General features: G+C 40.6%; 1 protein-coding gene across 1 annotated transcript in view; it reads left to right on the forward strand.

The window, feature by feature from the left end:
• The window catches only part of MALRD1 (MAM and LDL receptor class A domain containing 1), a 435,909-nt gene that overhangs the window by 302,497 nt on the left and 113,925 nt on the right, over positions 1-19,487 (forward strand). The window contains exons 29-30 of the mRNA XM_054017027.1: positions 11,234-11,362; positions 19,276-19,437. Of these exons, the coding sequence (XP_053873002.1) occupies positions 11,234-11,362; positions 19,276-19,437 (291 nt within the window). The remainder of the gene's footprint in view (positions 1-11,233; positions 11,363-19,275; positions 19,438-19,487) is intronic.

A 19,487-nucleotide genomic window follows, 5' to 3' on the forward strand; every position in this document is an offset into this window, starting at 1 on the left:
GATAAAAAATCCATAGTTTTGAACTTCAATCAATTTATTCTCATAGGCTGGGTAGCTAGGCTGCTGCACTTTCCTCATTAATTACCTTCATCTCACCAATGTCTTTAGTTCTCTGATTGAGCATCTTTGCCGGGCTATATATTTCTTTCTTTCCCTCCTTCATTTCAAGATGGGCATATAAGCCTTCCATGGCTTTGGCTTTAGTACCTCTTTCTTCACAAGTTTTTGTCTTCTTTATACTCCTGAAAATCCTGATATTGGAGCATCACCTGCCAAAGTTTAAAATATTTTTTTCGTTTTTTTCACAGCTCTTGAACTTTCTCATTTTGCCACAAAATCTCATTGGGAAAAAGACTCTTGCTTTTACTTCACCAAGCAGGCTCTTTGCATGTTCCTGAATTTTGCTTTCAATATGATTTCACCCTTGATTCATATTTTCTTTTAACCCTTCCACTTGTGGTGCATATGTTAAATTATAACATTTAGAGGGCCATTTTTCAAGAATAAATTGTTGTGGAATGTAGGCATCCTTTCCAGAGACACATGCTACATAAAGCAGCTGATCTCTTGTTACCCAAAATGCCCCCCAAAACAGGGGAATCCCCAGCATGAGCTTTTTGTGTAGAGGGGATTCCATAGAGACAGGGGGAGCATGCAACTGAGTCATTGCCACCCCTCTGTGTACACCCCTGGCTCATATCATCCTGCATGCCACTGGTGATGTCACACCCATTCTGAACAGCACTGGCACGTGACTATATACCTACAGAAAGAACAATTTTCAAATGAAATGCTTCTCAGAAAAATCCTGTGGCTGAAGGATATGGCACTGGTGATTCAGTGGCTGATGTGCTTCATTTTTATCGCTACTGAAAAAACGGCCTGACATACAGGACAAATGTAAGTGTAATAGGCTCAGTCCCAAAAGTGCCCATCCACCTACTCACTCTGAGACCTATAGTGCTGCAGCTATCCTTTGCTGCCTCATCCTCCTAGGTGCTCCTATAGAGTTCCCACCCATATTATGGCAGCCGCCTCTGCCGGTGTATTGCGGGGAGCAGGAAGCTACAATATATCTCCCATCATACACAGTGTAGCCCAAACTTATACCTCTTTATCCGATTTAACAAGTCCCTACCGAGCATGTGTGAACACACAGCTGTCTGTAGCTGATTTATCGTTTTCAAAAGAGAAAAAAGAGGAGGGTTACAAAAGGAGCACTTAAAGATGATAGAATCATTGCAGAGAAACTAAATGAATTCTTTGCTTCAGTCTTCATGGCTGAGGATGTTAGGGAGATTTCCAAACCTGAGCCGTCCTTTGTAGGTGACAAATCTGAGGAATTGTCACAGATTGAAGTGTCACTAGAGGAAGTTTTGGAATTAATTGATAAACTTAACAGTAACAAGTCACCGGGACCAGATGGCATTCATCCAAGAGTTCTGAAAGAACTCAAATGTGAAATTGTGGAACTATTAACTATGGTATGTAACCTGTCCTTTAAATCAACTTCTGTACCCAATGACTGGAAGATAGCTAATGTAATGCCAATATTTTAAAAGGGCTATAGAGGTGATCCCGGCAATTACAGACCGGTAAGTCTAATGTCAGTACTGGGCAAATTAGTTGAAACAAAAATAAAGAATAAAATTGTCAGACACATAGAAGAACATAACTTGTTGGGCAAAAGTCAACATGGTTTCTGTAAAAGGGAAATCATGTCTTACTAATCTATTGCAGTTCTTTGAAGGGGTCAACAAACATGTGGACAAGGGGGATCCAGTGTACTTAGATTTCCAGAAAGCCTTTGACAAGGTCCCTCACCAAGGCTATTATGTAAATTAAGTTGTCATGGGATAAGAGGGAAGCTCCTTTAATAGATGGAGAACTGGTTAAAAGACAGGAACAATGGGTAGGAATAAATGGTAAATCTTCAGAATGGAGAGGGGTAATTAGTGGTGTTCCCCAAGGGTCGGTCCTAGGACCAGTCCTATTCACCTTATTCACAAATGATCTGGAGAAAGGGGTAAACAGTGAGGTGGCTAAGTTTGCAGATGACACTAAACTGCTCAAGATAGTTAAGACCAAAGCAGACTGTGAAGAACTTCAAAAAGATCTCACAAAACTAAGTGATTAGGCAACAAAATGACAAATGAAATTTAATGTGGATAAATTTAAAGTAATGCACATTGGAAAAAATAACCCCAACTATACATACAATATAATGAGGGCTAATTTAGCTACAACTAATCAGGAAAGAGATCTTGGACTCATCGTGGATAGTTCTCTGAAGACGTCCACGCAGTGTGCAGCGGCAGTCAAAAAAGCAAACAGGATGTTAGGAATCATTAAAAAATGGATGGAGAATATCTTATTGCCCTTATATAAATCCACGGTACGCCCACATCTTGAATACTGCGTACAGATATGGTCTCCTCATCTCAAAAATATAAACTGGCATTAGAAAAAGTTCAGAAAAGGACAACTAAAATGATTAGGGGTTTGGAATGGCTCCCATATGAGGAGAGATTAAAGAGGCTAGGACTTTTCAGCTTGGAAAAGAGACTAAGGTGGGATATAATAGAGGTATATAAAATCATGAGCGGTGTGGAGAAAGTGAATAAGGAAAAGTTATGTACTTATTCCCATAATATAAGAACTAGGGGCCACCAAATGAAATTAATGGGCCTCAGGTTTAAAACAAATAAAAGGAAGTTCTTCTTCACACAGCACACAGTCAACCTGTGGAACTCCTTGCCTGAGGAGATTGTGAAGGCTAGGACTATAACAGGGTTTAAAAGAGAACTAGATAAATTCATGGAGGTTAAGTCCATTAATGGCTATTAGCCAGGATGGGTAAGGAATGGTGTCCCTAGCCTCTGTTTGTCAGAGGGGTGGAGATGCATGGCAGGAGAGAAATCACTTGATCATTACCTGTTAGGTTCACTCCCTCTGGGGCATTTGGCATTGGCCACTGTCGGTAGACAGGATACTGTACTGAATAGACCTTTGGTCTGACCCAGTATGGCCATTCTTATGTTGAAGAGAATCTTTTCTGAACTATTATATTGCTCGTATCAGAGTCAATTATATATTGATAGATCTATGGTAACATCTATGATTCTTGCTGTTTGTGTGCCTTAGCACCAAGTACCAAATACTTGCTCTCACCATGAACATCTTTGGGAAGCATATTGCTGGGCTTTTGTGCCTACAGATGAAATTCTTTGCTAACAATCAATATAATTTGTCAAGTGTAGGGTTTATGTCAGAGTCAATGCATGTCATCACATTAGACCTGGTCTTCTGTATGACACATGCACTGGATAAAATTCCCTACTGCTTCTGAACTGAAAGAGAACCTTATTTGAGATGATTTCTAGCTTGCATCTGTAGAAGTGCTTTATCTAGCTTTCCCTGCAGAAGACTGAGAAGGTCATCCATGGACAGAAACATTATTGATGGGCATGCTAATAGTGTTTTGATGTTTTTTGTACAGATCTGAGCTTGTAGAAAACTGTGCTGACAAACTAGGCAAGTAAACTAAACTCTTGGTGTAAATAGTGTGCCGTGACTCCTGCTATATATTCCAACTTAACTTTATAGGGTGCTATGATACTATAACATTATAGATGAGTTTCAGTTGTAATGCAACGTTTTAGTGGCTTGTGTCTGTCTCAGTTTAATTTGTTCCAGGCTGAAACTTAGTGAACAAGATCTTTTCCTGTGGGTAATATTTTCTGATCAGATTTAAAAAAAATAATCAGTTTATAAAAAAAAGTTTGGCACTCATGTTGTAAAAATGTTTTAACAAAACACGAAAGAGGCATTTAATGGTTTTTCTTGTACCCTTTTTCACTCTTATCATTCAGATTTAATTTAAACAACACAAATTGGCAAGACGTTAGTCCATAATAGGGTTTAATCATTATTGCTGCTTTGAAAATAAGTTAAAATTACAGCTTGTGCCCAGACAAAAAATTCCAACTTTGTTTAAACAGAAATAATATTAAAAGAATCAAATTTCCATTGGACATGTACTATTGGTTTAATTGAATAATTTTGGTCTAGTCTATTTGTACTATTGGATTAATTTTTGCATTTATTTCATCATGAAAAGATATAATCAGTCATTTTTGGGACATCAATGCAGAATGCCTCATTCTAGAACAGGAAAAAATGCTCAGAGGGTTACGTGTCATTCTGTATAATGCCCAAGAGATTGGGAAGCCTTAATTGTGACACAGCTTACTACTATAGGAAGATGAATGAAGAAGTCAGAAAAATTACTGGACAAGGTACACTTTTCACAAATAATCTACAAAAGAAGACATCAGTGGCTGGGACATGGAAAAAGAACGCTTACCAAATACTGCCCTTGAATGGAAGCCAGAAAACACAAGAAGAAAGAGAGGAAGACCATGAATAACATGGAAACGAACAGTTCTGAACGACATCAGCACCTCAACATGAAATGGGAAGATTAGGAGAGAAGGGCAGTTGATAGGCAAGGATGGCAAATGTGGGTAGCCCAATGTGCGGCAAAGCATGGGATGGACTAAGGTCTAAGTTTAAGGTTACTACTTTTTTGACATGACACACATTTCAAGATGGAGAGCATTCATTATATCATTGTGGAAGGAGAATCCTGAAACCTTTCGATATCTCTCAATTTAAAGGAAGCCTGTCTTCACATTTTGACTGTTTCAACTCTCCTGCAGTTTCTCCATTTTGTACTAGGCAATGGTTATCTTCCAGCTTTCATCACTTCTGTTCAGCCTTTCCTGAGCCCCCAGAGTCTTTCTAGATTCTAAATATAGTGGTTTTGTCCTCCATCACATGAATGTGTCCATCTGATTATAATTAGACAACTGGCTACTGAAAGCTTTGTCTCTTCAGAAGATTACAAATCTAGTGCAGGAGTCGTTGGCCCTGCTATATTCCATCTGGGTTTGTAACAAACTTCAAGAGCAAGATGCCTCTATCCCAGCATCTGACTATGCCACAGGGACGGCACTGATAGATAATCTTCTCTTAGGAACCGATGAAGTTCAGATGTTCAGGCTGATATTCTCAGATTTATCAACTGCTTTCAAAGTCATTGATCATTAGTAGTGATTGACATGCCTGCAAACTGTAGCAGCAGCATACACAGCTGGCTTTCAATGGTAACTTGTACATTCAAAAGATTGCCATGTTTGTGGCTAATAATGATGAACCACACAATTCCAGGATACTGCACAATGGATGAAACATAAAATTAAGGTCTGAAGTATAAGTTGCAATTGTAGTTCCCAAGATGCATTTTTACGGTGGTGGTGACTTTAAATATTAATGTCCTGGTCAAATTATAATTATGGAAATTATACGCCTCCTGATGTATCAGAGTTTCTTCCTGAAACTTATCCTAAATTGTGTTGCTGTACATTCATGAACAGCTGCCATGTTTCCAAGGCCAGATAGCACCATTGTGATCATCCAGTCCAACCTCCTGTATAAACCAGTCAATAGAACTTTCCCAAACTAATTCCTAGAGAATATATTTTAGAAAAACATTCAATCTTGATTTTAAAATTGATAGGGATGTAGAATCCACGACAACTCTTGGTAAATTGTTCTAAAAATTAATTGCTTTAACTTTTAAAAAATATGTCTTATTTCTAGTCTGAATTTGTCTAGTTGCAACTTCCTATAATTGGATCATTTCTCTGCTAGATTGAAGATCCAATTATTAAATATTTGTTCCATGTGCATGTATTTATATGCTGTAATATGTTGTAATCCCTTAATCTTCTCTTTTTTAAACTAAATAGATTGAGCTCTTTTAGTCTATCACTATAAGGCATGTTTTCTAATACTTTATTCATTCTCATAGCTCTTCTCTGAACCCTCCCTAATTTATCAACATTCTTCTTGAATTGTGGGCACCACAACTGGACAAAGTATTCCAGCAGTGGCTGCACCAATGCCAAATATAGAGCTAAAATAACCTTCCTATTCCTACTCAAGTTTTCCATGTATGTCTCACAGGATCATTTTAGCCCTTTTTGCCACCGTGTTGCAGTAGGTGCTTATGATTAACTGATTATCCCATCACAACTTGTAAATCTTTTTCAGAGTCACTGCTTCCCAGTATAGAGTTCCCCCTATGTCCATCCTGTAAATATGGCCCACTTTCTTTGTTCCTAGATGTATATAGTTACATTTAGCCATAATAAAACACACATTGTTTGCTTGCTCCCAGTTTACCAAGAGATCCAGATTGCTCTGTCAGTGACCTGTCCTCTTCATTATTTAGCACTCCCCCAATTTGTGTGTCATCTGCAAACTTTATAGTGATCATTTTTGTTTTCGTCCAGGGTCATTGATAATATTAAGTAGTGTGGGGCCAAGAACGGATCCCTCCAGCATCCCACTGAAAATGCACCTGATCAGTGATGTTTCCCCATTTACAATTACATTTTGGCACCTATCAATTAGCCAGTTTTAATTCATTCAATGTGTGCCATATTAATTTTATAACATTCTAATTTTTTAATGAAAATGTTCTGAGGTACTAAGTCAAATGCTTTACAGAAATCTAAGTACATTATGTCAACACTATTACCTTTTATCAACCAAGATTTTTAATCTCTGGGGGAAAAAAAGATACCAATTTAGATTGACTGGATCTGTTTTCCATAAACCAATGTTGATTGGCATTCATGATATTACCCTCCTTTAATTCTTTCTTAATTGGGTCTTGCATCAGCTTCTCCATTATCTTGCTCACAATTGATATCAGACTGACAGGCCTGTACTTACCCAGGTTATTCCATTTACTCTTTTTAAATATTGGTACATTAGCTTTCTTCTAATCTTCTGGAACTTCCTCAGTGTTCCAAGATTTATTGAAAAATCATAATTAATGACCCAGCAAGCTCCTTGGCCAGCTCTTTTAAAACTCTTGGATGAAAGTTTCTGGACCTGCTGATTTAAAAATGTCTAACAGTAGTAGCTGCTGTTTGACATTGTATTGAAATACTTGTGAACTGGATTGTTGTTATATGATATGACTACATCATAATTTTCTCCCAAATGAAAACTGAAATATTGTTCTTTAGGACCATGCTATTATGTAGTCCTTGCAGGCAGCTTCTGCAGAATTCCCTGTGAGGGTAGGTGAGGAAGGAGGAGGGTTTGTTCCTAGGCAGGATAAATTACTGCTGATCAAACCTACAGTGATTCCCAGATGGATTTTCAATGGGAAATATGCCTGTATCTGATGGAAGCATGCTGCACAGATTTACATCTCATCCTCCCTTTCCGACTCCATGTTCCCTCCCTCAAAGCCATGGGTCTATAAAAAGGGTTCATTGGGTTTTGGGAGCCAGGTGAGAAAATGCAGGACAGCTGCTGTTCTTTCCCTCATTGTATCTGTTCACCATTTATTACTTGCCCAACCAAGACTGGAGCTTGGTGCTGTAGAGATGCATAGTACCAGGCAGCCCAAGTCCCAAAGAGCTTAGCTTACAACCTAAATAGACCTCACAGAGGATAGGAAAAGAGAAATGTTTATCCCCATTTTACTGATAGGAAGCTGCAGGATAAGAATTAAGTAATTTGACTAAGATCACATACAATCTGTGGGCAAGCTGGGACTTGTACTCTGTCCAGGACCTTAATCACAAGACCATCTCTCCTTGCCACAATTAATTATCTTCCACGCCATGCAGTGAAAGGTAGTATGTAATCCAATGTTCCCTGCTTACATGGGTGTTTGGGGTTACATCTGATAGATCTTTCCAAAGTAATATTTCACTGTCATGTCAGGGAGCCTTAATTATGTGGCAAACCTTCACTTGGATATAAAGTATGTTTTTGCTTCATACTTCCTATGGCATTTTTTGTAAACACAGTTATCCTTTACTCAGAACCAGCCAAATTCTTTACCTTTCGCTAGCTCACAGTTCCATTGTAATGTTACAGTAGTACAAAAAATTACACTGTTAACAACATGCAAGTTAAACTGTAATGCCTTAAAAAGAATAAATGAACGTATAGGAAAATCCCTATTAAATTAATGTAAACACGTTACTTTCAAGCATCTCTCACATTGCAGAACATAGTATATACAATTCACAGAGCCTCCTGGAATCTAGTTGAGTCTTCCACTATTTTAAAATATTAGGTAAGTTAACTCTTTGAGAAATCTTTGCTGGGCCCCCTTTAAGTCATACAGTTTCCTTCTCTATCCATTTGGAAACCACAGACATTCTCCTAAGCCTCCATTTGAATGCCATTCTGTGAAATGCCAGAATTCTTGCTCTAAGGGTTATATCATGATAGAATGTAACTCTGAGGTTGGCACGTGCTGCTCTTTTGAAACATGTTGCTGTTCCATGAGTCAATGGCTCCCTATGGCTTTCCCCTTGAATATATAAGTGCAGCCCAGCATGTGAATACGAGATCCTTAACAAACTCTTGCTTTGTATGCAGGTATTTGCTGAGGTTTATTGGTTTGGAATGACTTCTGTGTGTGGAGATGGGGCAGGTGTTTAGATTTCCATAGGCTTTATTTAGGAGTTAGATTCCTTAAAAAAATTTACGTGTATTTAAGGGGTGTTGTTAATCTTGAATGAGACTATAAGGTAACAAAGTACTTTCCACTTGATTAAATGTCAAAGCACAGCCAAGGAATGTGATGAAACACAAAAGCCATTTATTTGCACACATCCTCCCACAGTATGGACAAATGCAACAAGACCAGAAATTGTGGAGAAAAACCCTTATTTTACATGAAATACATCATTTTACCTTTCAGCCACATGATAATTAAGTAGTTCATCAGGAGGAGTTAGACTGGTTCATAAAGGAGTTCCACAGAGAGATTTAATGCCACTCTCATATATTGTAGTATTATAACTCAATGGGTTAAATCATGGTAGAATGCCAGAGTTTGACAACCCATTTTTTCAATGGCAGGAATTGGCAGGATAATATTTTGAAAATCCTCCTGTTTTCTATGTTGATAGAGCTTCTAACATGTTCTTATGTTAAATTGCATCCAGACCTCAGAAATGAGATTGATATATATTAGTTTTCGGAAATGTTCTGGGATTAAGTATTTCTATTTTGAGAAAAATATTTAAAACATTAATGGTAAAATGCTACGTGAAAGGGCGCTGTTCTTGTGAATTTCTTCAGTCACTGTAGTTTCTTTATGATCAACAACCACCATCATGTTTCTTGTTTTAGTATAATTTCTGTCAATACAGTGGCTGTGGTCAATCAGGGCCACTATTGGTGTATGCAGTAGAACGCTGAGCTCCCCCTCCTCTACCCCCCACATTTAGAGTTGAATTTTGATAGAGTATGAAGTTTAGGGGAGGGTATTTTGTTCTTAGATATTTGTACCAATTTTGGCATGTTGATTCCAAAAAAGATTTTGCCTTGGCCTTTGCCTTTGGCACAGCCTGTATCCTGTTTGTAAATGTATACTTCATTTCATATGCAGCTACTCAGAAAAATTGTGTTCATGTGAGTTCTTACTCCAGAAGAGTCCAAGCCACAATGTTTTGAATCCAGATCCAAACTTTCCAATAGTTATGTCTATTCAGATGTGCAGTTTGGGTAGGACTCATCTACAGTTCATCCAATCTCACTTCAGCAACATAACTGTTCCCAGGTTACTGCCTGAGATATTTTTAAATTAGTTAAGAAGTATATTGCAGTGGTTGTTGTAGCCATATTGGTTCCAGGATATTAGAGAGACAAGGTGGGTGAAGTAATATCTTTTACTGGACCAACTTCTGTTAGTGAAAGAGACAAGATTTTGATCTTACACAGAGCTGAAGAACAGCTATTACCTTAACTACCTTGTCTTTTTAAGAAGTATATAGTATTTTGAAAACCTGGGTTCTATTTCTGGTTTTACCACTAAGTCACTTAAGTCCCTGAGTGCCCTTTGAGACCTTTAGATCTAAGGGCCAATACTATTCATAGCTTTTTATCGCATATGAAGACTTGCCTCAGTCAGTGCTACATTCAACTAAACCAGTCATTGAACTCCCTTTGAAGGATTTGAGTTACATCTCATGTATTTTTTGAATGTTTCCTTGTTTATATGCTCTGTGGAACTAGGATTTGGTTTTGCTTTCTCATTTTGGCATCAATGAGAGCTTGTGGGTCTGCCTCTGAATATCAGGTTTTAGGCAGGCGTCTGCCTGAAGTTGTGCAATCCAAGTTTTGAGAGACGTACAGAAACAACGAAATCTCTTAAAAATGTTGGCCTTATCCCTTTACACACTTGAAGTTGCTCTGCCCAGAGCTGTTGCTGATGATGAGTCCCACTTCAGTCATGTTTGAAGGAGCCATAGAACAAATTACAAAGAATACAGTCAAAGCACATTCTCCTATGTGTGTCACTGAACCGCTTGAGGCACTGGGAGAAAAAATAATCTCAGATTCATAGAAGTGCATTTTAAATGTTGTGCTTTGGGTTATCAGCACAGCTCCTATTAATGCTAATTGGAGTTATGTAGCCAGTTCACTGACCCACTTGATGAACATTTATATCAGTATTTTAAGCTTGACAGATCTCTGAGGACTGAATCCAAGAGCTATCTAGCCTTGTTCATTCCTTGGGTGTATTGCCCCAACTTATTCATTCATTCCCATTCACACTCTTCCACTATTTTACCCAGATTCAAGAGCGATTGAAAAGTTGTTCTGGTAAAATGAATCTTCATTTTAAATAGTTTAGGCTGAATCCCTATGCAGCCTGCATGTTGACTGCAGTAGGTTTCTCTGCCACACACTGAAAAATCTCACGCAATTAAATGGCCTGTAACACTTCAGAAACCTATGCACTGTATGAAAGTAGCATAGTGATAATTTCTCGGTTATGTCATATATTGAGATGAGGTTTAATCCTTTGCCCTGCCCTCTTTAAACCAGTTTGTAGCAAATTGAATTTATGCACAGATATCGCACCACAAATAAAGTAGGAAAAGAGTTGTGCTGATGTGGAAATGAATTCCTATCCACCAAAACATTCCATCCTCGCAGCTTTGAGTATCGCCAATATAGCAGTCTAGGCAGGCACAAGACATCATTAAAAGAGAGTGGGATTGAATAACATCTGTTGGATGCAGTAAATCACTAAAGTGATAGTGTATAATGGGTAAACAAATCAAAAAGGTCATACTTTGATTTAATTAAAGTATCGATTTAAATGTCCTGTTGGTTTCAGTTGGAGAGAGTCCTCGGGAATGCCCAGCAGTCACTGATTTTATATGTTGGAATAAGAACTGCATTGAGTCTCACCTTGTTTGTGACTACAAACCAGACTGCAAGGACCTATCAGATGAAGCTGATTGCAGTAAGTACAACTTTCTATATTAATATTAAAATTTTAACCATAAATTACTGTAACCCAGTTTAGATGGATTTGTACAGCTGCTCAGGAGAAGGTAATATAAGCATGCTGTCCCCTCTCTTCTTCCCCCAGGCCTCATCATACAAAGTTTTACACTTTCAGATCCTCAAAGACATTTACTGAGCAAAAATATTTAAATGTGTCTTAGTCACAAATGTGCAACATAACCAAAACAAAGAGCAATAGAAGAGCAAGTTCAGTTTTTTTTTTAAGGAAGATAATCCAAGGATAACTATACAAATTATCTAACAGAAGAAACTTGAAAGGATTTTGAGCTGTCAACATGAAAGGGAAAAGCTTAATAAGCAAATTGGTGAAAATACAGAAGCATTTAGAATAAAGTTCTGCTCCAAATACTCACCATGTAAAAATTACCCTTTGGATCAGCTCCCTGTATGGGTTCATTTTCATGACACAAGTACATTTTTATTGTTCTTTACTACTCCAAAGCTAACAAAAGACCAGAATGAGTGAGCTGGATTACTTTCCTCCTTCTGAATCATCAACAGAACTCTTTGATAAATTCCAATCTGTTTACACCTGTGCAACCTCAGTGACAACTGAAGATTGCAACATAATTTGGCCAGCAGAACTTTATTATCGATGATGATGTGTGAGAAGGAAAGAACCCAGTTTGACTTCCAGAACTTCCATTAATAGGGCTTGCAGTTAAACAAACTACCTTTAAACATTTAAACTGATCATATTTGATGTTAAGATGCAGTACACATGGAGCCCTAGCCTCTGTCCCCACGCTGCCTCCAATGCCATTTTTGCAGAGTCACTTTTGAGACTAGAACTACATTTGAAGAGCAAGAGGACAGAACAGTTTTTTTAAGGCATGTACTTAATCCTGGCAATCAATCTGTGTTTCTTAATCTTGAATCTATAGGATTCCGCTATGGTGCACATTTGAAACTATTACTGAAATCACTCTTGATATGTAGGGGAGAGAAAATGCATCAAATGCATCTTAAACAACAAAAATAGATTCCTCCCTCCCCCCCCATATATGGTGGATGGTCACATTAGACAAGGCTCCAAAAGAATAGAGTGGCACAATCTTAAATGAGGCCATATAAAGGGTTTACTGAGAATCTGTATTGTGCCCAAATTTGCAAATAATATCACTATGACAAATATATTAGGAAGAAGAGGAAGGAAAAGGCATGTTATCATTAAAATATTATATGATACTGGAACTCTTCTCCCTATCTTCTATTTATTTTAAAGTAATAACGTATATATCTGAAGTGTAGATCCTAAAGCAGTGTCTTTATGCAGTCTTTTGGCCAGATTCACAACTGGAATAAATCTAAACTGAACTGCACCTTTAAAAGGATAACCAGTTCAAGTAGATAAATGGATTTTTAAAAGATTGTTCATATTTTATAACATTAATATTTCTTCAGTAGTCAGACAGTGTGACTGCAACAAAATACTTTGTAAACTATCCACGATTATATTTTACAGGGCCCTAATAGAAAAACATCACACTCTGAATCTCCGTCTAATGCAAACTGCTTTTTAATGACACTCAGAAAACTAATGAAGATCTTGATTTATTCTGTAAATGCTGTTATTGCATACAGTAGTTGCCATTGGTTTCTGTAAGTGTTCTCTAGAGATAACTTGTGAGACCTTCAGCTTTCTTTTCTTAGTCAGACAATGAATGGGAGCATTTAATGCCATAAATCAGTCCAAGTCACAAAGCAAAAGTTTGTTATGATGTATAAAAGCTATTCTTGGGAAAATATTAACTTCAATGCACCTTCAACGTATAAGGCAAAACTGTCCTTTGCTTCACATATTTACCATGGATGAAGAGGGCATGGGGAACTTCATTCTCCCCTCTGTCCAGCAACAGTTCAATATTGCAATGTAGCACACAGAGTGCTAAAGTAAGTGCTAGGTTGCCCTGTCCAGCATACCACAGTGCCAAGGGCTGGGGGTGTTTGGATTTGAGATAGGGGTAGAGGTGATTCCTGGGTATGTCTGCTGTGGTGTAGAATAAACACTAGATGGGGGCATAAATTACTCTCTTATAATGAAGAGCAAAATGTACTTGATCACTCCACACTCCCAGCATAATGCAGCTCCAAATAGCAAAGGGCAGATTTTCTCACACAACGCTAGGGGAAAGCCTCTGCCCCTTCAGCCTGGACACAGGGACCTTCCAGAACCCTCCCCTGGTCAGGAGAAGCAGCAGGAGTTGTTAAAGACAGGGCAGAATGACTGAGAGAGAAACACCTGCGGCTCCAACCTGCCCCAGCCTCGCATCACCTATGGATATTTGAAACTTTTGGCTGCAATTATTCTTTTTTCTCTCAGCTCCAGCTTGGACTTGATCCTCCACCTCGTTACACCAGTTTTACACCAGTGTAACTATTGAAGTCAAGGACCCAGTTATGCTGTTTGTAAATCTGGAGTAATTCCACTGAAGCATTTCTCTGGATTTATAATGGAATTTGGCCCAACAGCAATCATATCCACATAAAATTGGTGTAATTGTGTTGCATCCTATTTTTTAAAAAAAATTGCAGCAGTTGCTTTTTGTATGCTTCATTCCTTCCAGTGAGGCAATATTGCACAATTTTCATTTTCTTTCAAAACCCATTGGAAGTACGGATGTGAAAATCACACATGAAAACCATTTCAGTTTTCGTAAACTGTAGTCAATTATACACCCAGATCTGATTAATAGCAGGCCTCAACATTGATGAACCATCTAGTGCAATGCTTGAATTATTGAAATAAAAGCAATTTTGCAGACAAATGGACCAGTCCTTTTCTCATAACTCCTAAACTGTCTCTGTTTACATCAAAAAGAAGAAATACCCAGAGGTGCAGACATGCAGGTGACTTCATCGACCCTGCAGATGCTGTTCATAAATATTTATTATTAAATGCTTTCTGAAGCACTGGTAAGATATTAGAGCTGAATTCCTGCTGTCAGGCAATGTATTATAAATAGCGTTATAAAATCAAAATTCATTTGGTCTTTGATCTGTTTAGAACTGTACAAGACACACATACTTTCTCTTGAGATTGCACGGCCAAATTCTTTGCACTGCCTGCTTGTCTATTTCACTTATTAAAGCTCAACTGTCCTTTGTAGTGCAGCACGGTGTACGATATGGACCAGTGTGTAGGGTTACCATATTTCAACAATCAAAAAAGAGGACGGGAGGAGCCCCGCCCCTGTCCTAGCCCCGCCCCCGTCCTGTCCTAGCCCCGCCCCTGCCCCTTCCACTCCCTCCCACTTCCTGCCCCCTCAGAACCCCCAACCCTCCCCCCCCACTCCTTGTCCCCTGACTGCCCCCCAGGACTCCACCCCCTCCCTAAGCCTCCCTGCCTCTTGTCCCCTGACTGCCTCCTCCTGAGACCTTCCCCACATCCTAACTGGCCCCCTAGTACCCTACCCCCCTACCTGTCCCCTGACTGCCCCAACCCTTATCCACACCCCCACCCCCTGACAGCCCCCCCCAGAACTCCTGACCCATCTAAACCCCTCTGCTCCCTGTCCCCTGACTGCCCCCTCCTGGGACCCCTGCTCCTAACTGCCCTCCAGAACCCCACCCCTACCTAAGCCTCCCTGTTCCTTATCCCCTAACTGCCCCCCAGGACCCTACCCCCTACCTGTACCCTGACTGCCCAAAACCTTATCCACCCCGCCCCCAGAAAGCCCCCCCCGAACTCCCAACCCTCCCCCGCTCCCTGTCCCCTGACTGCCCCCTCCTGGGACCCCTGCTCCTAACTGCCCTCCAGAACCCCACCCCCTACCTAAGCCTCCCTGTTCCTTGTCCCCTAACTGCCCCTTCCTAAGACCCCTCTCCCTAACTGCCCCCCAGGACCCTACTCCCTACCTGTACCCTGACTGCCCAAAACCTTACACCCCCAACCCCCAGACAGCCCCCCCCAGAACTCCCAAACACCCCCCCGCTCCTTGTCCCCTAACTGCCCCCTCCTGAGACCCCCCACCTGTACCCTGACTACCCAAAACCTTACACCCCCAACCCCCAGACAGCCCCCCCCCGAACTCCCTGACCCATTCAACCCTCCCCCCTGCTCCCTGTCTCTTGACTACTCCCCCCCCGAACCTCCCTGCCGCTTCTCTGGCCCCCGGCCCCCTTACTGTGCTGCAGAGCAGCGTGCTCGACAGCAGGGGAGGGCAGCAGTGTCGGAGCCCGCGATCTGTGAGTGGAGGGAGGGAGAGGAGGGGGGGGTGTCAAGTTTCAGGAGGGAGGAGGGGGAAGTGCAAGCAGGGCTCTGGCTCTGGCTGTCCGAGCTCTGGCTCTGGCTGTTGGAGCACCGGCTGCTTTGTAAGCGCGCGCATGCTCTGCATGGGAGGGGGAAGGAGGGGAAGTCCGGACATTGACAAATTCCCCCCGGACGCTATTTTTAACCCGAAAAAGCCGGACATGTCCGGGGAAATGCGGACGAATGGTAACCCTACCAGTGTGGTATGTTCCATGTGTTTGTGTTCCTATTTTTCTTTAATGGCACCAGTTGTAGGATCCTCCTCTTAGAGTTCACATGCTATATGTGTAATTTTAGCGCCCTCATGGCCAAGATGGAGTCTGCTCTGCAGGCAGCTCTGGCCAAGAGAAGGCGCACACACGAATGCAGCAGGAAAGTTCCTTCCACCCCAGGGGCACCTGTTCCAAACCCCCCAGAGTGAACACACCGGAAAAGTACAATGAATATAGGAAAGGGAAATATTTATTTACAGAGGGGTGAAAGGAGGAAAACAACAAGGGGAAACATAGGGGGAGTGTCAGAGTAACAGCCGTGTTAGTCTGTATCCGCAAAAAGAAGAACAGGAGTACTTGTGGCACCTTAGAGACTAACAAATTTATTAATAAATTTGTTAGTCTCTAAGGTGCCACAAGTACTCCTGTTCTTCTTTTTATAGGGGGAGTGGTAAAACAGGGTTGCATTCAACTCAAGGCCCCACAGGCCCAGTGATACCACAGTCTAAAAGTGGCAGACACCCAGCAATGTGTCTGCACACAGAGTTCAGGAGTCCTGGGCAAAGTTCCAGTCCAGTGGTGAGGCTTGGGTGCTCTTGGTCGCCATCAGTGCCAGTGAACTTCCCCCAACAACCCCTCTGGTGCCCTCACCTGCCGCTCTCTGCAAAGCCACAGAGAGCGACAACCTCCCCGCTTAACTAGCTAACCGCCTCCCTCCTTAGTCCCAATGCAAAGTCACAAGCCCCAGTACTCACAGCCCCATGCAGCTCTGGGCAGCAGGGATACTGGATCCATCTCCAGCCTGTCCTTTTTGGGCAATTTCTTCCAGGCATAGTGCTCCTCCTGGCTCCTGTCCTGGGGTGTCCCTGATTAGCTGCTCTGTCCCTCCCAAGCTTCAGGTAGATTTTTGACTGCTTCACTCTGTGAGGGCCTGCTTGCTGCAGCCTTTCTGTCTGGAGCTCCAGACGCACACACCCTGTTGCTCTCTCCCCTCTCTCTTTACTCCCACTCCTACCAATAGCACTTGCCCCCTCAGAAAAAATATTTAAAGGGGCCATGCTCTCTCTAAACCCTAAGGGGGTTACATATGTTATTCACATATGTTATTCAAAATCATCTTTATTTAAGGTATTTATACCAGACCAGATTTTTACAAGAAAATCCTACAAAACAGCATTGATTACAGTTTATAGTTTTGCAAATCTGCATCATAATAAAGAGAATTGCTTTAGTTTCTCATTTGAAAAGATACTTCTATAATGGCAGCAAGTCTATTTTTGCAAACAACATGTTTTTGGGGCATCCTATTAAAGAATTGAACATTAAACATCTCAGAAATGGTCCCATCTGCTTAGATTGTTTTCTTCTTCTCAAGAAGATAAGATGTGCAGTTTGTAATTGGAGAGCACATTAGTTTATAGCCCAGGAGTGTTAAAGAGGATCTGTAGTTTTTGTAGCATGTGGATGCTTGTCTACACTGCACTGCAGTCTGGGCTATGGGAATGTTTAATTTCAGTACCCACAAAGCTTCACTCTCCTGACCAATATAGCTATGCTGGCAGAAGTCTGTAGTTCAGATCTAGCCTTAGTCCTTGTCCCTCTCCTGGAATCTCACAATTTAAACACCCGGTTTCTTGGTCCTCCCTAACCCCCTGGACTTTTCCCCTGGGAATCTAAAGCTGCTCACCTGGGACCATTTGGCCTTGAAAAGTGAGCCTAGGTCCTAAACTTCCTGTTGTGTAGATGCTTTGAAATCCAAAGGAACTCCAGAAAAGGTTTGCCTGCCCAAACCAAGGATGGTTTATCCCTTAATGACTGTCTGGGTGCACATCATTATGCACATCAATGGTTGCACATCAGTGACTCGTAACGTTAATGACATTAGCACCTATTGCCCTGATAATATTATCTTCTGTTCTTGCTTTTTGCACCTTAGTGCTCATTATGAAATTAGCTGACTGGTAGTATTGAAAATAGTATCCCATTGGGGAAAAAAAGTAAGAGGGCAACTGCTGAAATAGTGAGAGGATATGTGTCTCCTTCGTCAATCAATCGATCAGTTTTTCCCAATGTAATGTACTCCAAGATTGATCTGTCCACTCATACTTTCTTCCTGTCCAGCCAGAGACAAAACTACCAGATACCCTCTCTGATTGTGCTTCTGGTGAATTATCAAAAGGGATACAGTATTGCCCTCTACACATTTTTATCCTGAACGTTAATGTATCTTAGAGTCAAATGAATTATCTCTGCAGATTTGAAAAGAAGAATTTCTTGGGAACATCTTGTTGCTTTCTCTCTCACTGTAAAGCATCTTGAGACATTGTGTTGAAACACACCACATAAAAATAAATTGAATTTAATTCTAAATATCTAGAACTGGCTGATTTAAAGGAACACTGTCACAGTGGGGAATGGTAGTTCAATATGAGACTATTTACATCTTGTTTCCAAGAGCATGTAACTGCCATATTAGCGGAAGAAGTGAGTGGATGCAATTTCTGAGGAAATGCCTTTGTTTTAAAAAAAATCATAAATGATCATTATTGGTATTATGCTAGCATCTAGATGCACCAACCAGCGAGCTTCACAGCGCTAAATGCTGTACAAACACATACTGAGAGACAATCCTTGCCACAAAGTACTTACAATTTAATAGACAAGAAAAACCAAAGGTGGGAGAAAGGGAGTCGTATTATCCCCATTTTACTGATGGGGAATGGAGTTAAGGGCCTGCTGCAAAGCCCACTAAAATCAATGGAAAGATTCCTATTGACTTTAATGGAATTTGGAGCTGGCCCTGAGTCACTTACCCTAGGTGACACAGGAAGTCTGTGGTAGGGTTGGGCATTAAACACAGATCTCCTGAGTCCAAATCCAGTACCTTAGCCACCATACTTTCTTTCACTTATAAAACTACGCTCACAGGTCACCATATAATGCCAATATATGCACATGTGAACGCTTGAGCATAGGAGTGGAGTCCAGGTTTAGCATCTGGTTTGCTATTATCTTCTCCACTCCACTGAGCTCAAACAAGTCCCATACTCAGTCATGTCTCCCTAATGTCCTCACCATTGGCCATAGCCATACACCAATGATGTTAAACATATCCAAAGGGTGGAGGGCATATCAATCTCTAATAAAGGGAATACTTTGTCTCTCGAGCCTGCATTATATCAAGATATACCATATATTATACCAAAATGTAGAAACATACGGTAAGTAACATTCTCAGCTTAACATATGTAAATTTGGCATTAGTTGAACAGAATCCTTGCTATTACTATGTGCAGTATGCTTATCATCATATTTTAAATATACCAACTGATAGACTATATATTGGTATCAAGAGAGTGAATTTACTTTGTATTGCATTTTCAGGCCAATATACCAGTATCCCTGGAAGCTGTAATTTTGAAACAGGAGACCAAGATTGGACTATTGCATGTGGATTAAAACAAGATTCTATCAATGATTTTGACTGGAGTATTGGCAACAGGGTTGTCACAGGGCAAAGTGGTCCTGATGGTGACCACACACCAGGTAATATTAAGTTCCTCACATCAGGTTGGGGAAAGGGACAGAAAATTCTC

Source organism: Malaclemys terrapin, chromosome 2 (assembly GCF_027887155.1).
Source record: "Malaclemys terrapin pileata isolate rMalTer1 chromosome 2, rMalTer1.hap1, whole genome shotgun sequence".
Lineage (NCBI taxonomy): Eukaryota > Metazoa > Chordata > Testudines > Emydidae > Malaclemys > Malaclemys terrapin.